A 22,685-nucleotide genomic window follows, 5' to 3' on the forward strand; every position below is an offset into this window, starting at 1 on the left:
CCAGAAAGTACAGCCACAGTCTTTGTCAACGAGACTCTCAGGCGTGGAGAGACAGAAATGTCCCTACCCTAGGGACAGGACTCATCAACGTCACCATAAATCCCCAAGCAGTGAATGTCGTCCCCCGTGGACAGGTCCCGGTAGGACAAGTAAAAGGGAGCCCTTTACTGCTGCGCAGGGTGGGGTGGACTCTCCATTTTCCTGGAGGTACAGGCTGATTTGGAGAACCAATGCCAGGGAGGCTGAGAGGAACACAGGCGTGATGACTTGAGGGTGGGCCGGGACGGAGCCTGAGTGGTGATGAGCAAAAGAGCCCTCTGCCCACCTTCCCACAGCCGGCCCTTCGACGGGGAGACGCTGGGTAGACCCAGGAGAATGCCATTTAGCTGTGGATCTTGAATGAGTTTCTGAATCTCTCTCAGCCTCAGTTTCCTTGTTGGTATCGTGGGGATGATAATATTCCATAAGGTTGCTGGGGGGGTGATATGATGTGATAAATGTAGGTGAAGGGCTGGGTACAAGCCTTCTGTTTGCTCTCGTCACACTGACAATGACTCAGCTGAACTTTGTTTGGGAGAATAGTGAAAGGAATTGTGTTTTGATTCCATTCATCTCACGTGCACTAATGTGAAGTTCTGGGGAGATACAATCAAGTATAAATCAGGGACATACCATGTTCGTGGACCAAAAGACTCCATACGGTTAAGATGTCAGTTCTTCCCAAATTGATCTCTAGGTTCAACACGGTCTCAAAAATCCCAGGAGGCTTTCTGGGTAGAAACTGGCAAGCTGATCCTAAAATATATCTGGAATCACAAAGGACCTAGGGTATCTAAAGTTAGGGTCTTGAAAGAACAAAGTTGGGAGTGTAAGTCGGGGGCTGGTTTTGCTGTCAGGAAGCTTACAGCTCTGTGGGGAAGACTGGACATTTATCACGAGAGAGAGAGACCCCCGGGAATGCGGGGCTGTGGTGAAGAGCGTGGATGCCGGAGCCTGACCTGACCCCCAGGCTGTGAGTGTCAGCTCTGCCGCAGACAAGCTTTGCACGTGCAAGCGTGGCCTTGGGCAGGATACTTGTAAGCTCTCTGGCCCACGCTCCTCCTCTGTAAAGGGGGCGTAATGATAGTGCCACTACCTGGGGCTGTGGGAAGGATCAAATGAGGTCAAAAGCTGATAAGGAGCATTCCACCCAGATCAGCCTTGCTGCTTGGTTTGAGTCAGAATTCCTAATTTGGTGGGGAAAATACGACATGTAGTCACGTGGCCGTATCTGGTGAGGGCCGTGTGACCGGGACATGCTCAGAGGGGTTCAGGGCAAGAAAGTCTTTTCAGCTGGCTGGGCAGCAGACTGCAATGAGAAAACAGAACCGGGTATAATTCACCTGTGAGGCTGTGTACAGTGCCCAGGGCTGCCTACTACACGTCACAGGAGGGGAAATAAATGGAATGAGGACAGTTCCTGCTCCCAGGGTCTCATGGTCCCGGCGGGAGAGGTGAGCCTTGAAGGATGACCCCTTCTCCCGAAGGAAGAAGTGTGGGGCCGAGGACCCAAGGGCTTGAGTCCAGCCCCTCCTTTTCCGAGACCCAGGCGGAGGAAGTCGCTGGCCCACCAGCCGCTTAGCCTAAGGTTAACTATAGAGGAAGTTTCAGCAGATGGGGCGTGTGAATGGGTGAAGCTCTGATGGCAAGGACCTTCGAAGGTGCAGCTTGGGGCCTTGGGAAACGAAGGCGGTTTCTCGAGGGGGGCATTGTGGGTAGGGGACAACTAGCAAGCTTGAGTCACCATAGGGCAGGCTGCCAAGTCTAACAGGACACCCCACAGAGCCCTTTGGCCCCGGCCCAGCTCAGCCGCCACCTCCCCACCTCCCGGATACACGTACCCACCGGGCCTGGAGACATTTCCTGAAAGACTGAGAACGCGCCGGGAGCAGGAGGCCTGCCTCGGCTCCTGGGGCTCAGGGCCAGGTCTCACGGAGGAGCAGACGTGCGAGGGGAGGACGTGACCGGCAGCTTTCATTCTCAGAGGCCGGGGATTTCAGAGGAATGCAGCCAAGTCCAGTTCTGAAGTTCCCACTTCAGACCCCGCCCGGCTGGAGCCAGGGGCGCCTCCAGCCGCCACCCTGGAAATCGGAGAGGCACGTCACAGGCCTGGCCTGTGCGGGGAAACACGTCCTCCCAGTGGCTGCGAGCTGGCCCACCTCCTGGTGTTCCCAAATATACCTTCTCCTTCGGAGGGCCTTGGGCTCTCCTCCAACCATTTTCCCCCATCCCTGTCCCCCTTCGGCCCTGCACCTGTCCTCTCCACACGCCATCTGCCCAGGAGTCTCAGCTCCTGGAACAAACCTCCCAGGAATGTCACATCTTGGTCTTTGGGGTCTGAGCAGACCTGGGGGCAAAGGGGAAGGCGCCGTTCAAGCCTCACAGAGTGGCACAGCCAGGAGAGGGGGGCGCTGTCTGAAGCGTACAGACACCTGTCCACAGGTAGCTCCGCAGGTCTTCTGCATCCCGGCTCGTCAGACTGTGAGGGCCACACTCAGGACCCATGGAAAAACCGAGGCCTGAGAGAAATCGGGATTTCCCCAGGGGCCTACAGTAAGACAGGGCCTTCCCGGACTCCAGCTTTCTCTCCCGCACCCGCATCCTATCCTTCAGCAAGTCCTGTTAGCTCTTCCCTCTAAGGCCATCCCGTTTCGAACCTGCCCATCCCCCTACTAGTTCCCCACCAGCCCTCACGTAGACTCCCCCATGGGCCTCAGGCTGGCCTCCCTGCGTCTGCCCCACCCTTCCAGAATATTCTCAACGCGGCAGCCCAAGTGATCCCATTAAAACCTAAGACGGATCTCCTCAGCCCAGTGATCTTTCCATCTGGTTTCTGGCTTTACTCCATTTCCTTACTTGCTCCTTTTCTTCATTCTGTAGGAGAAAGGCAAGTTCTGGAACAGAGGCAGGGCCACCATGACCCAGAGCAAAGAAGAGAGAGGCCATGCCGGTCAGACTCCCTCCCACCCCACTCCACTGTGGGTTGAAAACTGCACATACACACACACACACACACACACACACACGCTGCCCAGCCCAGCCTGGGGATCTCCTCTCTTCTGTAAAGCAAGCATTTGCAGACAGGAATGTGCTGGTGGCTTGTCCAGATCGTCTAAGATGAAGACTGATTTCAGCCTCTCCCAGGTCCTCCCAGCAGCCCATCGCTGTCTTCCTTGTAGCTTTTGTTGTTGTGGCTTTGTCTTCCTCCGACTTACCTACTGAGTGTCTTCTCTGGGTCCAGCTGATCCTGTTTGGTCCCATCCATTTCCCCAGCATCCTCTCTCCTGGAGCCTCTCTGGTCTCTCTCCCGAGTGGCCGTGGTCCATCCGTGCCCTCACTGGGCACTGGGCTTTTGCTCCCGGGTGTTCTGAGCCTCATTGCACAGAGCTGTTCCTGTCTCCCTAATAAAATTTAGGCAACTTCATTCATTCAAAATCCAACAATTACTTATTAAGGGCCTACTGTGTGCCAGGCACTGGGCTGGGCCCTGGGCGCAGGTGGGACTCAGCAGTGATCAAAACAGACTAAACAGCTTACTCCCCTCAACCTTCCATTCTACCGAGGAAGGATGATGAACATCAAGCAATAGATGAGTCAGTAAGTAAATTATGTAAAGACTGTGGGGGCGATGAAGCAGGCCATGTCAGGGTCCCGTGTTAAATAGGAGGATTGGGAAAGGGCTCACCAAGGAGACCTTTGGATAGACATGAAGGAGTGAGTTTTGCAACTCTGGGGGCACATCCCAGGCAAAGGGAAACAGCAGTGCAAAGGCCCTGAGGCAGGAGTGTGCCTGCCTCGTGGAGGAAGAGCAGGGAGGCCAGGGGATGTCAGTTCAGAGCCACGGCAGGGCCCACCTTATGCAGGGACCTGTGGCATCCCAAGCTGTTGTGAGGAGGTTGCATCTGCTTTCAGAAGGTATTGAGCAGGGAGGGATTGTTTTCATAGGATCACACAGGCTGAGGAGTCTGAAAGGGTGGGGTCGATGCGGGAAGCCAGCCTGAGGCCTGTAGGGGAGTCTGAGTGAGGGCTGGCGGCAATCGATTAAGGTGGAGTGACAGATCTGAGTCTGGATCAGCTTCGATGGAAGAACTAACAGGGTTTGCAGAAGGATGGGATGTGGATGCAAGAGAGACTGTTGGAGTCAAGGGTGACCCCAGGTTTGGGGCCTAGACAGCTGGAAAAGGGGTTGCCTCCTACAGAGTTGGGGTGGACAGTGTAGGAGCAGCACGTGTGGAGGTAGGACCAAGAGCTCTCCATTGGGCATAATAGAAAGTGGACATGTTGATGGGGTGGTGGAGTCTGGCGTTAGGAGGGCCATGTGGATAGAAATAAACCACTGAGCACCCTTAGGTGACATTTAAAGCCAAGAGACCGAGGCGCTCGCAGGGAAGGAAGGTAGATGGTGAAAGGGCCACTTGCTTTAGAGCAGAACCTGTGTTCTCAGTTGTCCAGAGCCATGACTGGGTGACCGATGCCCGGTGCCCTAGCCCCCATGTCACTGCTGGCCAAGCAGAGGGGACAGCCTGCGGGCCCCCCAACGCCTCCCCAGGGTCCTGCTCCCGGCCAGCAAAGGGTTGGCCCCAAGGAGGCAATGAATGATGCTTACAAACGCGGAGACTTCCACTATGGAGAAACGGGGGGGGGGGGGGGGGGGGGGCAGGCCACAGCCCCATCGCCTCCAACCCTCTGGACGTTTCATGGGAGAATGGTGTCATTTTATCATTTCATTCCTTGGTGAGGCTTGAATTTCAGCTTCCGGAAAACTGACAGAGCGCCTGGGATGGGCGCCTGGGGCTATCTTTGCTCGATGCTTCTTTATATAACCCAGACCTTTTCCCCACAGCCATTTACAACTTGGGCTTCTGGAGATGGTGCCAATAAGATTAAGTATTTAGCGCCCACTATATTTTGTGCTCGGTATTTCTGACAAAATGTTTCCTGCCTCCATGACGATCTCCCAGTAAACAGAATACCTTGGAGGAGGTTGGCATGCCCAGTGCGGCCACAGGCTCCCGCGGCAGCTCTCGGACCCCCTGCCCCTCCCTTTTCTTTTTAATACTTAGCGTGGCTGAAGTTCCTCCTCATTTATCTACTTCCCCTAAAAACTGCTCCCGAAGACTTCTCTGAGGTCACTGGAAAGGCCCAAGCAGGAACCGTGGAGAAGTTCAGTGCCAGCCGGCCCCGCCGGTAGTAGGTTTGAGTGCCATTGGGCCCAGCCACGCCCTCACGAAAACGAGGAAGGGCTTGTGAGAAGAGCCTGACCCCCAGTTGGCCATGGCCGACCCCGCCCAGCCTTGCAGAGCAGAAGCCTCGGGCTCCCACCACCCACGCCTGCACAGTACTGGCCACATGGGCGTTAGCCATTGAGCAGACTTGAGTTGGGGGTCTTCTTTGCCCCTACTACCTCCTCTCCTGCTCCATCACCAAGTAGAGAGGGTGGCACCTGTACCCTCAAGATCCTTTGGGCCTGCTGACTAGTGGCACAAGGGTGGCTTTCAGCCCCCACAGAAGTGCCACAGGCGCCCTACCCCATTTTCCCTGCTCTCATCCCCAGTTCGGTCCCTGCTCCCAGCTCCTTCCTCCTGGAGACATACAGAGAGGACTTCTCACAATTATTGCTGCCCCTTCAGCAGATGTGCTCCTCCCAGCCAGGCAGAAAGCTTTCAAGCACTCAGTCTTAAGTCGTGTCGGACAAGGAATCAGCCAGCATCCTAGCACGGCCGTGATAGAAAGGCAGGGTGAAGGGAAGAACTGGGTGTCAGGACACCGAGACTCAAGAGCTAACGTCCATGGCTCCGCTCCCAGCCAGCAACCCCTGACCCCAGGAGGCCCCCCAAGATGGGGAGGGCCTCAGGCCAGGAGGAGGTGGGCATTGGCTGGTGGTCCCTGAGAAGGGGCTCTGGCTGAGCCAGGGGTGACCTTTCAGTAGCCAACTGCTAAGGGTAGTGGGTAGAGAGAAAACTTGGAAGCAGAGGGAGAGAAGTTTGGGACATTCTTCCTAGAACAGCTGTAAAACTAGGACAGCCTTAGCATCCGCCGAGGCTGATTGAAAGCAGGCGGAATTGAAGCCGATGCCCTCTGGGGGTGCCTGTCAGACCCGGAATCTGTCCAACCCAGTAGGTCTTCCTGACTGTTCAGCAGAGCTCGGGATGCAGGCTCGATGTTCCTTCTCCCAGGCCCCTGGGTGCCGCATTAGAGTCAGTGTCTGATGGAGAGCGGACCCACCAACGCCTGTGGGTGGAGGGATTGAGGGGGCCAGAAAGGGAGAGAGGCACGGATTCTGTGTATGTCGCATTAGAACCAGCACCTGACAGAGAAGTGCACCCACAAACATCTACGTATGGAGGGAGGAAGGGATGGATGATGGGATGGGAATCAGGCACTTGGATCTCATTGTCCCTGTGAGAGGCCGTAGGACACGTCATAGGAACCATTCTCCAGATGGGGGTCAGCAGGCCAGAGGGCTGCCCATGCCCTCATGGTGCTCTCTGTACCCTCTTTGGGTGTTTTCCAAGGCAGCAGAGCCTTCGGTGGTGGGCAGAGCCCGTGGCACACGAAGGCAGACCATTCAGGCCTCTCCGTTCCCGTTCCTCTCACAGTCAGAACATCGCAGGTCGCCCCGGGTAACACTTCCTCTGCCCGCAGCACAGCCAGCGCCCCAGGGGCCAGCAGGGGGGTGAGAAGGTGCCAGACACCGCGGGTCCCTCCCTCCGCTTTCCTGCCCTTCCTCTCTGCAGACCTGTGAGCAGGCTGGCCGTTATTTTTATCTGGGGACACTGATGTGGGCGGCATGTGTCGGTGTCATCTGGTAAATGCGGCTGAATTATCTGTTGTCCAAGGTACCCCCAAATAAGTAGTGTTAAGTGTGCTAAGCTGTTCACATTTAAAAATACAGTCAGGCTGGTGGAAGATAATTTGCTCATGGTGCTGACATCACAGCTTAGGCACAGAGCTGTCAGTTCCAGAGCCCACGATGTATTTTTACCCTTTGGGTTTTGGGATCATCGGACAGAAGGGCTCACACTGTCTTTAAAAGCCATCATTCTCGTGTCTGAAATCCACAAGAGGGAAAATGGCCACCGTCCGGGTCGGACGGAGGCACAGGTGGTGGACGCCGACCAGCTGTGTTGCTGGGTGAGGGCCAGCTCCGTGCCGAGTCCGGGAAGCAGCTGCTTGGTGTGCAGGTGTGTGGCCTACGAGGCCCTCTGGTTTCTAAAGGCCGTTTCGGGGGCACCCCTCATAGGCCTACGGTAGAGCCCCTCACTGCACTGGCCCTGGTGTTATTCAAGTGCCCGCGTCTTGCTGTGTTCTAAGAAGTGCTCCACGGGGACAGGAGTGTGAGCTTGTCGCTCTAGGCAGTGGCTCTCCCCTGGTGGTGACTTTGCCCCCCACAGATATTTGGAAAGGTCAGGAGATACTTTCAGTTTCCACAACTGGGGGTGAGAGTCGAGGGCTGCAGCTGTCATCGAGAGGGTTGAGATCTTTAGTGCACCAGGCAGCCCCCCACCCCCACCCCAAGAAAGAATAATGCAGCCCAAAATGTCCATAATGCCGAGACTAGACAAACCTGTTCTAGCCGCTGGCTCCTTCTCCCACCAACCGGCCTGTGGCTTCATAGGAGGCGCTGGGCAATGGAGAGGAAGTGACTGTGCTGACTGGCAGCCCTGAGTCACAGGGATCAGTCTAGGAAGTGTCTGTTGGATCGTCTGTCTTGTGCAATGTCAGGATCGAGCTGGATTTTACGGGGCTGATGAACAAGGGATGGTATCCACCCATCAAGACCAGGCACCTGGTCTTGGAGAGCAGGTGATTCCATATCCATCGCCTCATTTAGTCTTCACCACCATCCTGGGCCTGATGGGACACGTGTAATTGGCCCCATTTTGTGGATGACCAAACTGAGGGCCAGTGAGGTGAACAGTGTGCCCCAAGGTCACATCCCCCACATGGCCGGTCTTCTTGTCTGTTCACGAGATCATGTCTTACTAAGGACAACACACCCTTTCCGATCTCAGAGCTCCCTCTCCTCTCTTCGGTTGTGTCAGATTCCATGTTGATGAGGAACCATTCGCATCCTAGCATCCACCCTTTTTCCTTAAAAAAACAACAACAAAAAACTGCCTTTTACAGCCTAGTCCAGAATCATCCCTGCTCATGCCCTCTCTGACCGTATTCCAAGGCCAAGCTTGGGTCTAGCAGGGAGGTCACCTCTGAGGAGAGGGACCAGAAGACGCCTGACCCTGAGCCTTAACAGTATTTCCTCCCTAGGACTGCCCTCGCCTCAGAGTCCCCCCTTTATTTATTCGGTTAACCCAGCAAATACTTGCTGAGAATGCACCGTGTCCTAGTCGCCGGCCCAAGTGGGAGAGGCCATCACTGAGCACACACACCAACACGTGTGTCCTTCCAAATCTGGTACATGCTGTGACGAAGAGTGAACGAGATACCATGATGGACAGGAACAAGAGTGGAGGCCTCTGGGAGGGAAGACAGGTTCAGGAGCTTGAAGGATGAGCATGTGAGCCAGCTTCTCAAGGCCCAGAGGAAGGGTGTCCCCAAGCCCTGGTGAGCAAAGCTCAGTGCGGTGGCGCCCCTTGGTTTGCCTGGAAACAAGATGGACTTTTCTTCCCCAATTCTTCCAGTGGTTCAGTGAGCATTCCCAGCATCAGAAATACCTTGAAGGCCTCCTCTCAAATCAAGTCAACAAGAGTCCCACACTGCTGTTTTATCCCCAGCTCTACTTCCTGCCAGATACATGAGGGAGGCAAAGAACAGAGAAAGACATCAAAGGGCTTCCAGTCTAGCCAGGAAATGAAATACCTTGTGAGATTGTTGCTAGGTGGAACATCAGCTCCTGGTAGAGGGCCCCCCACCCTTGTTGCCAGCTCTGGTTCAGTCACCTGTCATCAGTACCACCCACATTTCTACCTTCTCTCTTCAGGGACACCATCACCCTTGCCTGGCTCTGATTCCCGCCACACACTGGCAAAGTGGGGGAGGTCAGACAGACTGCCCCATCACACCTGGCATGGATGTCCTTAGTCCCCGACTTGGGAAGCAGGGTGTCTCCCCTGCCCTGGCGACTGTCATTCTCATGGTGAACAGCCCTGTCACCCTTTCCTACATGGAGAATGGAAGACTGTGGGAGATCTTGGGGATGGCCCGGTTCCGAGGCTGGGTGGGAGTCAGATCATCCAGCCCTGTCTGGCTTCTGAGCCCACTGTGTGTGCTCACGACACACCAGTGGCTTCCAAACATCAATTTTAGCAGCAGAGCTATTTTTCCTAAACTCGACTTCGGGCATGTCCTCAGCCATGTGAAACTGACCCAGCAGAGGGGCTCTGCCCGGAATCAAGGCCCACTAAGCCTCTGCCTACCCATTGCCCGTCAGCCACCCCCACAGGTGACCCGAGGCTCCTTGGAGCAACATGAGGGCCATCTGGTCTGCGGCCTGGAGCTCACCGCTCACCGAGAAGGCCTGAGTGCTTCTTTCAGAGCCACCCCTCCCCTGAGGCACCGGGCACAGCGCCGACGTCAAGTCCAGATGGGGAGGACCAAACGGAATGGCATGTTGTAATCGCGGGCCCATCCAGACAGAGACATGCAAACAGCTTCCATGCATGTCTTTGGAGGAAAGAACAGGCGTGACCTTCGCTTTTACGTCTATATCCACATGTGCTTCCCAGAGGCAGGGCAGGAGGCAGGATCCCCATTTCACAGATGCGCATTGTGGCCTTCCCCACGCCCACTGGGCCTTATGGAATGTCCTCCTCTCTCCCAGCCCCTGTCCACGTGCACCGCCCAGGGCTGTTTCTTGACTGTCGTTCAGAACACGTTCTGGGATACAGCTTGATAAAAGATGTGAGCTCCCCCGTTACGGCTTCCCTGAGGAATAATGACCTATAAATGCTAATGTGACTTTTGAAGACTTCGTCTCTAGCAAGGTTCAAAGCCACGGGTAGACTTGGGCTTCAGGCTGAGTCATTCTGGAATCCCCATTATAGGCCAAATCTTTTCGTGAGCATTTCAAGGGGTTTTCTCAAATTCTATAAATAGTTTAATAACGCCTGTGTAATCATCTATTTTTACCACCAGCTTTCCAGACGGTTTCAGAAGTAACGGGGCTACTCATTGAGAGCGGGATTTCACAGCCTTCAGTTTCCGATTGCTTCCAGAGCATGGCCTGTGGGCCTGGCCCCGAGCTGTGGGGTCCCAGACAGACTTGCTGCCTGGAGGAGGTGCCCTGACCCCCTTGGTAGAACCTGACCAGGCAGTAACTCTGAGAGCAGACTCCAGGAAGCTGGACAAGCTGGATTCTGGCCTCAGCTCCCTCTTACTCACATGGGAAAGCCTGGGCAGGATACTTGTCCACTGTATACCTCGTTTGTCAAGTTGCAGAACGGGGCCACAGTAACCCTTTTCTATTCCAGAGGGTGCTCACCTCTGTTTCATCACTCGATCGCCTCGTTGACCCTGTGCAGGTCAAATAGTCTCTTCCCGTTTTACAGATGAGAACACAGAGTCACAGACAGCCACCGGCCCTTTCTTCTTGCTCCTTGAGCTCAGGCCATAGTGACCACACTCCCCTCCGCACAGAGAGCTCTGTATAATGGATTACACCTACCTGTGTGGGGCCAGACCCTGGTGAATACCTGCCTCCACACCCACAGCCACTCTGGGCGGACGGCCACCAGGCAGGGAGGAATTCCAATTGTGCAGAGTTGACAGCTGGGCTCGTTTGCCTGGGGGACCTGCAGGGAGGAGGCAGGCAGCTATCCTGTCTACAGGTGGCTTTTTCACACAGGACGCCTGTGTAACAGACATTTTGCTGGGAGAAAGGGCATCAGACGCAGAATCAGAGACCTGGGTTTGAGCTCTAACAGCTTCGGAAGGCTGGTCAGATCCCCAGACGACCTTGTCCTGCAGTGTGGGACACCTGTGGGATAGATCAGTAACGCTGGTGGGAATGCCGGCGGGGAAGGTGCTGTGTAAATGTAGGTGGTATCATATCACCCAAAGCAGGCTAGCAGCAGGTCAGGCCACGGTGTCACACCTGCACAGTCTACTGTCTGGTTAGTGAATGCTGCCCCAGGTCTGTGGACTTCAGTGCTCCCCACTCACGTGTCCCTGACAAGTGGTACCTGCAGGGTCTTCCTGAGGCTAAATGAATTGGGCAGCCCAGTCCTTTCTTCCTGCTCAGGCTAAAAGGTAAAGTTCAGCCTCTTCTGAGGGCTTCCCAAGGCCACAGCCACAGCGGGTGCCAGCTCCCCGTGCTGAGAAGGAGGCTTCATGCCTGCGTGAGTGTGAGACAGAATTCCCACTGACTTCGCGGCTTCGCCCCACTGCATCCCAATGCCTGCCCCCCCCCCCCCTTTCCTTTCCACACATGGATCAGCAGAGCTGAGCTTACCTGACCTGAATTTGCCATCTCAGAAATGTCCTGAGTGCTCACATCCTGGGAAGCTTGGAAAATGTCTCCAGAATAGTCTAGATTCAACTGGAAGCGGCTGATGGGGGTTTCCAGCCATGGTGTGTCCCCTTGACCTGGAGCCAGGGCCAGGGCCGTGAACCGTTAGTCGCCAAGAATATCCCCAGTGATTTTTTTATTAATAATAGTTAAAGGGTTGACATTTGGGGCATGATTTTCATGGCTATTGATTACAGCAGATTCAAGATCATCACCATAATGTCACTCTCTCTTTATTCTTTTCGGTGGGATTCAAAGAGCAGCACTCACCACCAGCACGTAGGGAATTGGCCGTGAAGCTCAGGAGAGTATCAGGCGTGTGTGAAAGCCACACTGGAGGGCCTGTGTTTGCAGTGAGCAACTCTTCTCTCTGTCTGTGGTCTGGGGATCTGTCAGAGGGCCCACTTGGGTCTGGTAAATCATATGGGAAGCCCATCTCCAGGTCCACAGTGATTGGTCTGAGGGATGGTCATTTGCTGAGCAAGACCAATTAGAGTTCTTCCCCGAGATTTGTGGGTTGGACACGAGGAAAGAGGGGATCTGTCTTCCTTGGGCTCATGAGCAATTATGGTGGATACTGGGAGCTGCTGACAGCCTTTGGCAGGAGAGAAAGTGGCCAGCATGCACAAAGCCAAGAGCCCGTGGACCGGCTGTGTCCATGGGCCCACCCCTTCCTCACATAAGGCACCTCAGGCCCTCTGTGCTTAAGCTAGTTTGAGAGGGATTCTCTCACAGCCGAATCCAAACAGTGTTGGGGGAGGGGGCAGAACAGAGTGAAGCAGTGGAGTGGGGAGGGCTTTGGCATTATGTGGGCAGGTGTCTGGGCCATGGGGGGCAGGTCAGGGATACTCAGGTTTACTCAGGGATACTGAAGTGGAAAAGGACGCGCCCAACAGCAAGGAGCAGTGCGGGGCCCAGGGGACATCAGAACTCAAGGCAAGCAGCCAATCTCATGCTCACACCAGCCTCTGAGATGCCTTCTTCCTCCACACACAACAGGGAGCCACAGCAAATGGTTGCCAGGGCTGGAGTGGCCTCTCGGTCAGACTCCCGCTATTCCAGAACCAAGGTGTGGCTGAACCCCAGGACCAGGCCTCAGGGCCCAGCTGGACTGAGCCAAGCCTGGCAGCTGTGGCCACAGTGTGGCATGATGGCCAGCTGTGAGTCCAGCCTGGGGGCGTGCCCCTTGGCTGGGGCTGCACACACACAGCCTGCCAGGAGGAGGGGGTGGCCAGGTCTGAGGCTGTCTTGGTGGCCAGATTGACACAGGATACAATGACCAGGAGGTCTCTCTGTCACTTGCTTAAACACCTACTATGCGCCAGGTACACCACCCCTGTCACTCCTTAAAGCCAAGGATGTCTGTCTGACCCGCTCAGAGTGACACCAAGACCTGGGTCTTCAGCCCTCCCCACTCCCTGGGTCATCCTTCCGTGATTTGGCCTGAGTGGGTGTGTGAGAGGCAGGGCCACAGGCTGCTGCCCGAGGAGCACTGCCCAGGACGCAGATGCTGAGCCCTGTCGCCCTTCTTTCCTCTCCCGCCTCCAGCTCCGCTCAGCTAGAAGTCTAATCCCCGGCTCTCAGCCCCCTCCATCCTCCCGTGGGGCCCAGGGACCCATCAGGTCAACGGAAGAGAGGCCTGCTGCCGCACTGGTCAGTTCTCTTTGGGCCCAAGTCACAGAACCCAACTGGAGGTGGCTTAGCATCACAGATCTTTCTTCATAAGGACCCGCAGGCATCCCCTGGAGCCCGAAGGCCCCAGGAAGGGACAGGAACTGGCACACTCGGGTCCTCTCTCAGGCAAGGCTCGAGGGCCTCCGGGCCTTCCTTGACTCCACCTTGAAAGGGAAAACTAGTCCCAAGTAAACAAAGGAAGCTCACCCTCTGACAAAAATGTCACCCACCCAAATGAAACAAATGCACAAGGATGCACAGGATAGGCGGGAAGAATATACCTGGGGAGTGAAACGGGAGCCACAAATGAAAGAAAAGCTGAGGCCGACAAGCCTACGGACCCTCTGCGCTCAAGTCTTAGATGAAGAAAAGCGTGGCTGCAGCCTGTTTCCTTTGAACAGGCGGCCTCTTGAGCAGAGATGTCTGACTGCTTATGGCGGACCGCTTACCCATCCAGTCCTGCATGGTACTGGCCACCTAGTGGGAACTGGGTACCATTCTAGGAGGCGTGAACTTCCTTTCTAGGGAAGAGTCAGAGCAGCAACAACTATGGGACCTGATGCAGGTGCTGAGGGCTGGGAGGAAAAGGCAGAGGGTCTGGGTCGTGAGGTGGGGCTGCTCTCCCAGAGGGGCGGTGAGGGGCGGCCTCCCTGAGGAGCTGCCGTTGGAGCGGAAACTCAAAGGAAGGGAGCATTTGAGCCAAGCAAGTAGAGCACCTTCTATTTGAAAGTTATAAAAAATTCTGTCGAATATGCTTTTTAAGCTCTCCAGCCAGTGATCTGGGAGAAGAAAGACTGGGACCAACTCATTGCAGCTGGGCCATGACCAGCTCCCCAATACCCACCCCTCTACCATCCCATCCCTACTTCTCAGGGAAAAAGAAACTTCTTGCAGTTTCTCCTCCCACCGGGGCCATGGCAGCGGCCACCTCTCTGCACAGAAACCGACCAGAGTCCCCAGGGATGTGGAGTGTGGATGGGCAAAGTTCCCCTGGTCATTTGTCTTAAAGAGAAGAGGAGGGAATGATGGCGAGTTTGCAGGGATTGGCTGCACTGTGCATCTACTTCAGGAGGTTTCGGAGGAATACACTGATCCTTGTGCCTTCCCCCTCCCTTCTCTCGGGCAGCGTCTCCCGCGTGGCTGCTGGCCCCGCCGGGCGGGCGGGGGGTGTTTTCCCCTCTGCCTGGGTTGCAGCTGTTTTTGGCTTGACCACAGGACTCTATCATGCCAGAGTTCATGTGGTTATCCAGAGCAGGAAGAATTTCCCAGAATGCCTTGAGAAACCTGAGACACTGAATGGCTTTCAGGGCTTATTGATGTGGCCAGTGCAGGAAATAGCAATACGTCAATAAATAGTTTTAGGCAGGAAACGGGGCTTAAATGGTAGCCTTAACGTTTGGGGAATGGCACTAGGGGTTGCTGGGAGGGAGCCTGCCAGTCTGATGAGAAGCTGGGGCCAAGTACCAGACTTTGAAATGGCTGCCACCAATTGGAGGCCCCTTGCTGGTTCTGGATGCAAAAGACCGAGTTTGAAGCAGAGCTGGGACCCAGGGGACGGCTGGTTTGGGTTGGCAGAAAGCTCCCTGTTCCAGAGGAAAAGCTGGCAGCCTGCGCTGTATGTGCCCCGAGGAGACACACAGGCTGGTTTTGGTGGCCTCTTGGCTGGCATGTTCGCAACCCATTTCGCCACCCCGTTAGTGAGAATCGCCACCAGTTGGCCGATCACACTCGAAGCGTTCCGCTGCCCTCATTTAAAAAGCGAAGGAGAAGAGGCACAACCTGCCAATTTCTTCCTCACTAGCCTGTTTTTCTGGCTATAAAAAGATACATTCACAGAAGAGCAAAGAAATGCAGAAAATAATGAAAAGTTAAAAAATAAGGATCATTCACAATTCCACTATTGAGAAACCACTGCTGTTAACACTTGATATTCCTCCTCTTTTTTCAAAAATGTATTCATGGATAAGATTGTATAGTACATACCATTTTGCCTTTGCTTTCTCTTTTTTACTGGTCATTCATTCGATAGCCATTTCCCATGCTGTTATAAACTTTTCATAAACATAATTTTTAATGTTTTTTATTGATTTTTAAAGAGAGGAAGGGGTGAGAGAGACATTGATGTGAGAGAGAAACATCTATCAGTTGCCCCCTCTGCATGCACGCCCAACTGGGGATCAAACCTGTAACCTGGATATGTGCCCTGACCAGGAACCGAACCCTACCTTTTGTTGTACAGGATGATGCTCCAATCAACTCAGCCACACTAGCCAGGGCCATAAACATAATGTTTGATGGGTGCATGAATCATCCTTTACTTTATCACTCCTCTATTGTTGGATACTTACGTGGTTGAATTCTTGTGTGCATTAAGCTTATTTTTCCTGTTATTTTTAATTATTTCCTTGTGCTAATTACCCAGAAGTGCAATTACTGGGTCAAACAATAAGAACGCCTTTAAAGCTTATTTTAAGATTTTTTGTGAAAGCGCTACTGATTTACACTCCCCATCCACAAGAGTTCCTGTCTCACTGCATCCTTCCAGCATTGGCAATGATCAGTTTTCAGCTTTGCTAATACAAGGGGCCGGTGGCAGGGGGGGGTGGAGTGACTTTCATTCAATTGCTACTGAGATTTAATTTTTTGACATTTGAATTATCTTTTAATGCCCGTTACCCTTACCCTTTGTCACATTTATTGCAGATATTTTTCCCAGAATATTATTGCCTTCTAAGAGTGTTTATACTATTTTGTTGCATTCCTCTGTTGTGTTAATATATAGAAAGCCCTTCTTTATCCAGAAATTTGACAAATACTCAATTTCATTTTCTTCAAGTTTTTATGGTTTGTCCTTTAAAAAAAAAAAAAACAAAACACACACATTTACCTCTTTATTCCATCTGGAATTCATCTTAGGGCCCAGTGTGAAGGGAGACTCTAAATTATCCTCTCCCCCCACCCTCTCACACTTAGACCGCTGTCTCTGTATCGTGGCTTCAGTGAATAATGCTTCCTTTGCCACTGATTTGTGGTTCTTTGGGGACCATGTGATGAGCCCGATGGGTGCCGAATTTGTTTCTAGGCTGTCCGATGTAGCTGTCCATTTTTATGTCAGTTCCATACCCTTTTAATTATTAAAGTTTCGGATAGGTGAAAAGAAATACAGCTCCTTACAGTTTTGTTTTGTTTTGCTTTGTTTTTAGCTATCTCCCCTGTTATTCTCTCAAAGTACTTTCAGGATAATTTTTTTCAAGTCTCCATTCCCCCTTACCCTCCAACGTTCCCATTGGAATATAGAGTACAAATTGGTGCTGAACCTGTGAACCACTTTGCGGAGAATTACCGTCTTTGCAATGCTGTCCACCCACTAAGGAACACTATGTGTATCTTCCCTTGTTTTTAGACTTTCTCTTAAATCTCAGTTCAATTTGCAGTTTTCTTCATAGAAATCTTGTACATTCCTTGATGTCACTTAAGAATTTATATTGTTTTACTTAATGAGCGTTTGTGCATTAAATTATCTCACTGATTAATCCTATCATAGAAAAACTGTAGGCTTCTGTTTATTAATTATGCATTTAAATACAGCACTAGTTCATAAGTTAGTTCGTAAACTTTCTTATTAATTCTAATCTTTAGAGAACTAGAGGCCCAATGCACGAAATTTGTGCAAGGAGCTCAGCCCTTGCAGCCCCAGCTTCGTCCAAAAGGTCATCCGGACGGTCGGTCCGCCGTCCGGTCTAATTAGCATATTAGCCCTTTATTATATAGGATTCTCTTGGGTTTTGCATATATGTAATTATGTTACTAGTAAATCATTTTATCTTCTTCCTTCCAAGGGTCATGGATGTTTCTGCTGCTTTTTAATCAGGCCCATTGATGTACTATATTATGTTGGCAGGTTTCCTGATACTAACTCACCTTTGCCTTTCTGGGATAAAATCTACTTGGTTATCATGGATCTGTTTGCTGGTATTTCATTTAGTACTTTCACATCTATTCACATTAGAGAAATTAGCCATAGACTTCCTTGTTTGAAATTTACTATCATTCTGAGATTTGGGTAATAGGGAACTGGAAAAGCTTATCTTTTTCTATGTTCTGGATCAATTTGCATAACAGAGTAGTTATCTAATTGTTTTAAAGTTTGAATAACTTAGCTAAAAAAATCATAAATGTAGACACCTCTTAATTCTTTCAGAACTTTTCATTTTGTTTTATGACCTTTAGTCTTTTCCAACTTTTTATTTCTATTTTTTTTTAATAAAGTTTGGTATATTTATTTTTTTAAATCACCTATTTCATCATTTTTTCCAAAATCATCAGCATAGTGTTATAAATAGCTTTTATCTCTTTTTATCTACTCCATATCTACTTTCAATTTTGTTGGCATTTCTAAATTTATTTCTAGTTCTTGATTTTATATATAATTTTTTCTCTATTTTCTAATTAATTTCTGGCTTTATCAGTAGTATGTGCTAAACTCAATAGTATATTTTACTTTACCCCATATATCCAAATTTTAGCATGCAATAAATATTTTAAAATATGAGGCATTTTACATTCTTTTTTTATACTAAGTCTTCAAAAACTAGTGTCTGTTTTACACCTTACAGCACATCTCAGTTTGTGTATTTATTTTTCATTGTGGTAAAAAGAAAAAACACATAACATAAAATATACCATATCTCAACCATTTACAAGTGTACAGTTCATTCATGTTAAGTATAAGTCACATTGTTCTGCAACTCATCTGCAGATCTTTTTCAACTTGCCAGAAACAGAAACTTTAACCCATTAAACAACTCCCCGTAGCCCTCTGCCCCCAGCCCTGGCAACCACCATTCTACTTTCTGTTTCTACCCAGTACCTACTGGAACACACAATGTTCTGTGACTGGCTTATTCACTGAGCCTAATGTCCTCATGGTTCACCCGTGTTGTAGCATGTGTCAGCCTTTCCTTCCTTTTCAAGGCTGAGTAATATTCCATTGTCTGCATAGACCACTTTCTGTCACTCATCCATTGATAGGCACTTGGGTTGCTTCCACCTCTTGGCTCATGTCGAAAGTGCTGCTGTGAACATGGGTATGCAAATATCCTGCTTTCGGGGGTTTTTTGGATATATATCCAGAAGTGGAATTGTGGGGTCGTATTGTGATTATGTTTTTAATTTTTGAGGATTGCCATACTGTTTTCCATGGCAACTGTATCCTTTAGGTTTGGGGGGGGGGGGGTTTAAGATAAGCACATGGTGGGATTTTTTTTTTTCAAACATCTGCTATGTAAGATTCTTTCTCTTGCTTTCACTCATAGCTGGGTGTGTTCTTTTATCCTCAAGCATATGAAGATGTTGCCTCAGTGTCTCTGAATTTTAACATGAAATGTACAAGTAAAAGGTCAACCATGTTGTTGTGCCTTTGTGAGAAATCTAGGGGTTATTTTTTTTCCCTTCAAAGCTATTTGTAGAATTTTTTCTTCTCTTTGAAATTAAAATGAAAATTCTCTTGCTAAGTAAATGTGAGCTCCCAACATCCCTCTACCTGGAATCCCCAGTGGCTTTTAAGACCTTTCCTTGTATTGTAACTACGAGTTATCGTGTCTTATCTTAGCCTCAATGCAATGGTTGGCACTCAGTCGGGCAATAATACTTTTAAGAATGAATGAATGGCCCTAGTGGTTTGGCTCAATAGATAGAGCATCGGCCTGTGGACTGAAGGGTCCTGGGTTTGATTCTGGTCAAAGGCACATGCCCAGGTTGTGGGCTCGATCCCCAGTGGGGGGCATACAGGAGGCAGCCGATCAATGATTCTCTCTCCCCATTGATGTTTCTATCTCCCTCTCCCTTCCTCTCTGAAATCAATAAAAATATATTTTAAAAAAAGAAAAGAATGAATGAATGACTAATTTTTTCATTACCCTCTAGGCCCCTTGCAGGCAGAGGCTGTAGCTGCGTCTCTGCCCCAGTGCTGGGCCTCCGTAGACCCCTGCTGACATGCACCCGGCTGTGTTCTAATTGCCCTCCCTCGAGTGGGGGGCATGATTTGGGGGTTTGCAAAGGGAGAGCGCTTAGGCACAGGGAGTTGAATGGCTGACCTGGGGACCCTGAAGAACAGGTGCTGTGGCACTGCTCACCCATTCCTGTCCTTGAAAACGTGAGGACCAGCCCTCAGACGGCAGGCCCCGCAGCAGAGAAGGCAGCAGAGGGGGTGGTACCCGGCCCCGCAAGGCTGACTCGGTCTCTCGTTCCTCCGCAGAAGGACTTCACGGTGCGGGAGGCGCTGCAGCAGCAGGACGTGGAGCGCTGGCTGGGCTTCATCACCTTCCTGTGCGAGGTGTTCGGCACCATGCGCAGCAGCACGGGCGAGCCCTTCCGCGTGCTGGTCTGCCCCATCTACACCTGCCTCCGGGAGGTAAGGCCTGAGCAGGCGATGTCTGTGATGGAAACTCCGCCTGGGGCACCAGGAGAGCCATGGCGGGGACCAGTTATAAAGCGATTATCCTTGGTAAAGAGAACCGTCCCCTCCCCCTGCTGTTTACCAAAGCCAGGTCTTTATTGATTGCGTTTACATATAAAGGTAAATGGCCCCCAAAGAAAGCATTGCTGACTCAGGCTGCAGGAACTCCTCACTGAGGACGCTGCCTGCAGTGAGTATTATTATTTGAATGAATGGATCTTGGGCCTGGGTTGGTTCCCATTGAATTACTTCTTTTTTAAAAAAAAGATTTGCTTCTGAAAAAGAAATAAATAAGAACAAGCCAGAACTTTTGAGAAGCAAGAGGTCAGTGGGGTACTTTCTGGACCAGGCACGATTGCCCCTTTAGAAGGTGGCCCTAGCTTCTGTCCGCACAGAATTGGCAGTGGCACATGTGGGCTGGGGGCTGAGGGGGCCGCTGGATCCTCCAGGGAGAGGTTGGGGGCTGGGAGCACCGCTGAGAAAGTGAGGATGGAAGGTCGGTTTGCAGCCCAGTTATATTTTTTGAGTTAATTCCAACAGAACCTGCAGGCACGAGCTACAGAGAAGGGAGAAAGTGCTGGGGGCTCCGTGGTCAGGATGGGGAGTCCGGAAGAGAAGTGGGGGGAGGAGGGCTGGATACCAGGAGCCGGTTTTTATGTTTGGGTGACCTGTTGGCCGTCCCAGGGCACCGTCATGTGGTTGCTCAGGTGGAAGTGTCTGAAGATAAGGAGAAGGTCATCCTGGGACATGGATTGAGCATCATGTTGATGTGTACCTGGTGCTTAGGGCTGGAGACTCCGATGGGGTCACCCAGGGAGAGGGTGCAGGTGGAGGGGAGGACGGGAGCCAGCGAGGAGGTGTGGGGGGAGGGGGAGTGACCCGAGGCAGAGAAGGTTCCAGGAGAGCGTGAGGATCATCACAGCACTCCTTCCTGGGAGCAGGGCAGCCTACCTCACATGTGCCGTACCATCCCCACCCCCCACCCCAGCAGCAGGTCCCAGGACCCAAGGAGGAGTGGCCTCTGGGGAACCGATAAAACCCCAGAGAAGTGGCCTGAGTTTAGCAACAAGGAGGTCAGGGGGCCTCGGTGTCGGTGGGGTGAGCACGGGAGCCACATGGGGCCCCGCTCAGGAGTCGGTGGCGTGTGGGGTCTGAGTGTGGACTAGTCTTTGGAGAAGTGTTTCTGTGGAAGGGACTTGTCAGCTGCAGGGGACGTGTGGGGTCAAGGGACAGGTCTGTGTTTTTGAAGGAAGGATAGTAGAGCCGTTGAGGGGAAGGGGGCGGGGCGGGGGGGTGGGTACCTGCAAATGTTCCTGAAGCATCGTTTCTGGCGCAGTCCCTCCTGGGTGCTTCGTAAGCCCACAAGCCTCCGCCCGTCCACAGAGCCAGACCTTCTCCTAACACATGCTCTCGGATTCAGATGGTTTCTCAGGCTCACACGATGGTCTCTCTGACTGTCTTTCATTCCCAAAATGTGCGAAGCTCAGAATGCAGCTCTGCGTCCCGTACCCCTTTGGGGATGATGTGAAGGCAGGAGTCAGGAGGCTGGCCCAGGTGGCCTCGAGGGGCCCTCCCGTCCCGGCCTGAGTTGCCCTGAGCCCCTGACAACCCACCTGAAGGCAGAAGGCAGCACTTTCTAGGGCAGTGACCTCGATTGTCCCAACAGCGTGATCCGGGCACCTCCTGTCGTCGCCGTCGCCTGCTCCCCCCCCCCCACCCCCACCCCGGGGAGGAAGCAGGGCTGAGCCTGCCCTGGCAGGACACTCTGACACGGCCTGTGGCAGTGCACACACGCTGGTGTGAGGTCCGGAAGGTGCCAGGAGGGCTGCACCGACAAGAAACAAGGACCCTCCCCTAGCGCCCACTGGTTTGATGCACTGGACTCCGTGGGAAGGTGTCACGATCCCCGACCTCTGCCGTGCTCCGTGGTAAACACGAGGAGTAAATAAATCATCTGTGGCTCCCACCGTTTTGTCAAAGAGGAAACCAGAGCCCCATGTTCCACGCCACGGCTCGAGGCCCCGTAGTGAGGCGGTTCAGGAGCTTAGCCCTGGGTTCCAATCCTGCCTCTTGCATTGCTTAGCTGTGCCATCTTGGGGGAGAGCTCGCCTGCTCTGAGCCTGTTCCTCGTTTGTGGAGAGGGGTCACGCTGCTCTACCTACAGGTTTGGGGAGGAAGACAGAGATGGAGAAGGTGCTAAGTGCCCTGGGGCAACTAGGTTGGAATGTGGAAGAAATGCCCCAGGGACTTGCTCTAGGGCAGGACGGCTCCCTAGAGCACTGGTTCTCAACCTTCCTAATGCCTTGACCCTTTAATACAGTTCCTCATGTTGTGGTGACCCCCAAGCATAAAATTATTTTCGTGGCTACTTCATAACTGTAATTTTGCTACTGTTATGAATTGTAATGTAAATATCTGATATGCAGGATGTATTTTCATTGTTGCAACTTGAACATAATTAAAGCATAGTGCTTAATCACAAAAACAATATGTAAATATATATGTGTTTTCCGATGGTCTTAGGCGACCCCTGTGAAAGGGTTGTTTGACCCCCAAAGCGGTCGCGACCCACAGGTTGGGAACCGCTGCCCTAGAGTCTGGGGTCCTCCAGTCTGACTTAGGGCCTGGGCACACACCCCATCTTAAAGGGGCACAAGGGTTGAATGCCCTTTGAGGGACACACAGTCAGTCTAGACCAGTGGTCGGCAAACTCATTAGTCAACAGGGCCAAATATCAACAGTACAACGATTGAAATTTCTTTTGAGAGCCAAATTTTTTAAACTTAAACTATATAGGTAGGTACATTGTTATTAACTCAATTAGGGTACTCCTAAGGCTTAGGAAGAGCCGCACTCAAGGGGCCAAAGAGCCGCATGTGGCTCGAGAGCCACAGTTTGCCGACCACGGGTCTAGGCTACACCTCACCCAGAGCTCGGGAGCTCCCAATCCAGGGCTCTTTCCCATAGAGAACTCAGCGTCCCTGAAAGAGAAGATTGGGAAAGAAAGGTGCGCCCTGGGGATCTTATCAGCCCCTTTGGAGAGCCTGT

At 52.1% G+C, this 22,685-nt stretch overlaps 1 protein-coding gene across 5 annotated transcripts in view; it reads left to right on the forward strand.

The window, feature by feature from the left end:
• Positions 1 to 22,685, forward strand: part of CTIF (cap binding complex dependent translation initiation factor) — a 238,165-nt gene that overhangs the window by 183,615 nt on the left and 31,865 nt on the right. For all 5 annotated transcript variants that reach the window (XM_070421124.1, XM_070421123.1, XM_070421128.1 and 2 more), the window contains one exon: positions 19,437 to 19,592. In XM_070421124.1, the coding sequence (XP_070277225.1) occupies positions 19,437 to 19,592 (156 nt within the window). The remainder of the gene's footprint in view (positions 1 to 19,436; positions 19,593 to 22,685) is intronic.

This window comes from Myotis yumanensis, unplaced genomic scaffold (assembly GCF_028538775.1).
Source record: "Myotis yumanensis isolate MYYU_CA2020_CCGP unplaced genomic scaffold, mMyoYum1.0.hap1 SCAF_7, whole genome shotgun sequence".
NCBI classification, from domain to species: domain Eukaryota; kingdom Metazoa; phylum Chordata; class Mammalia; order Chiroptera; family Vespertilionidae; genus Myotis; species Myotis yumanensis.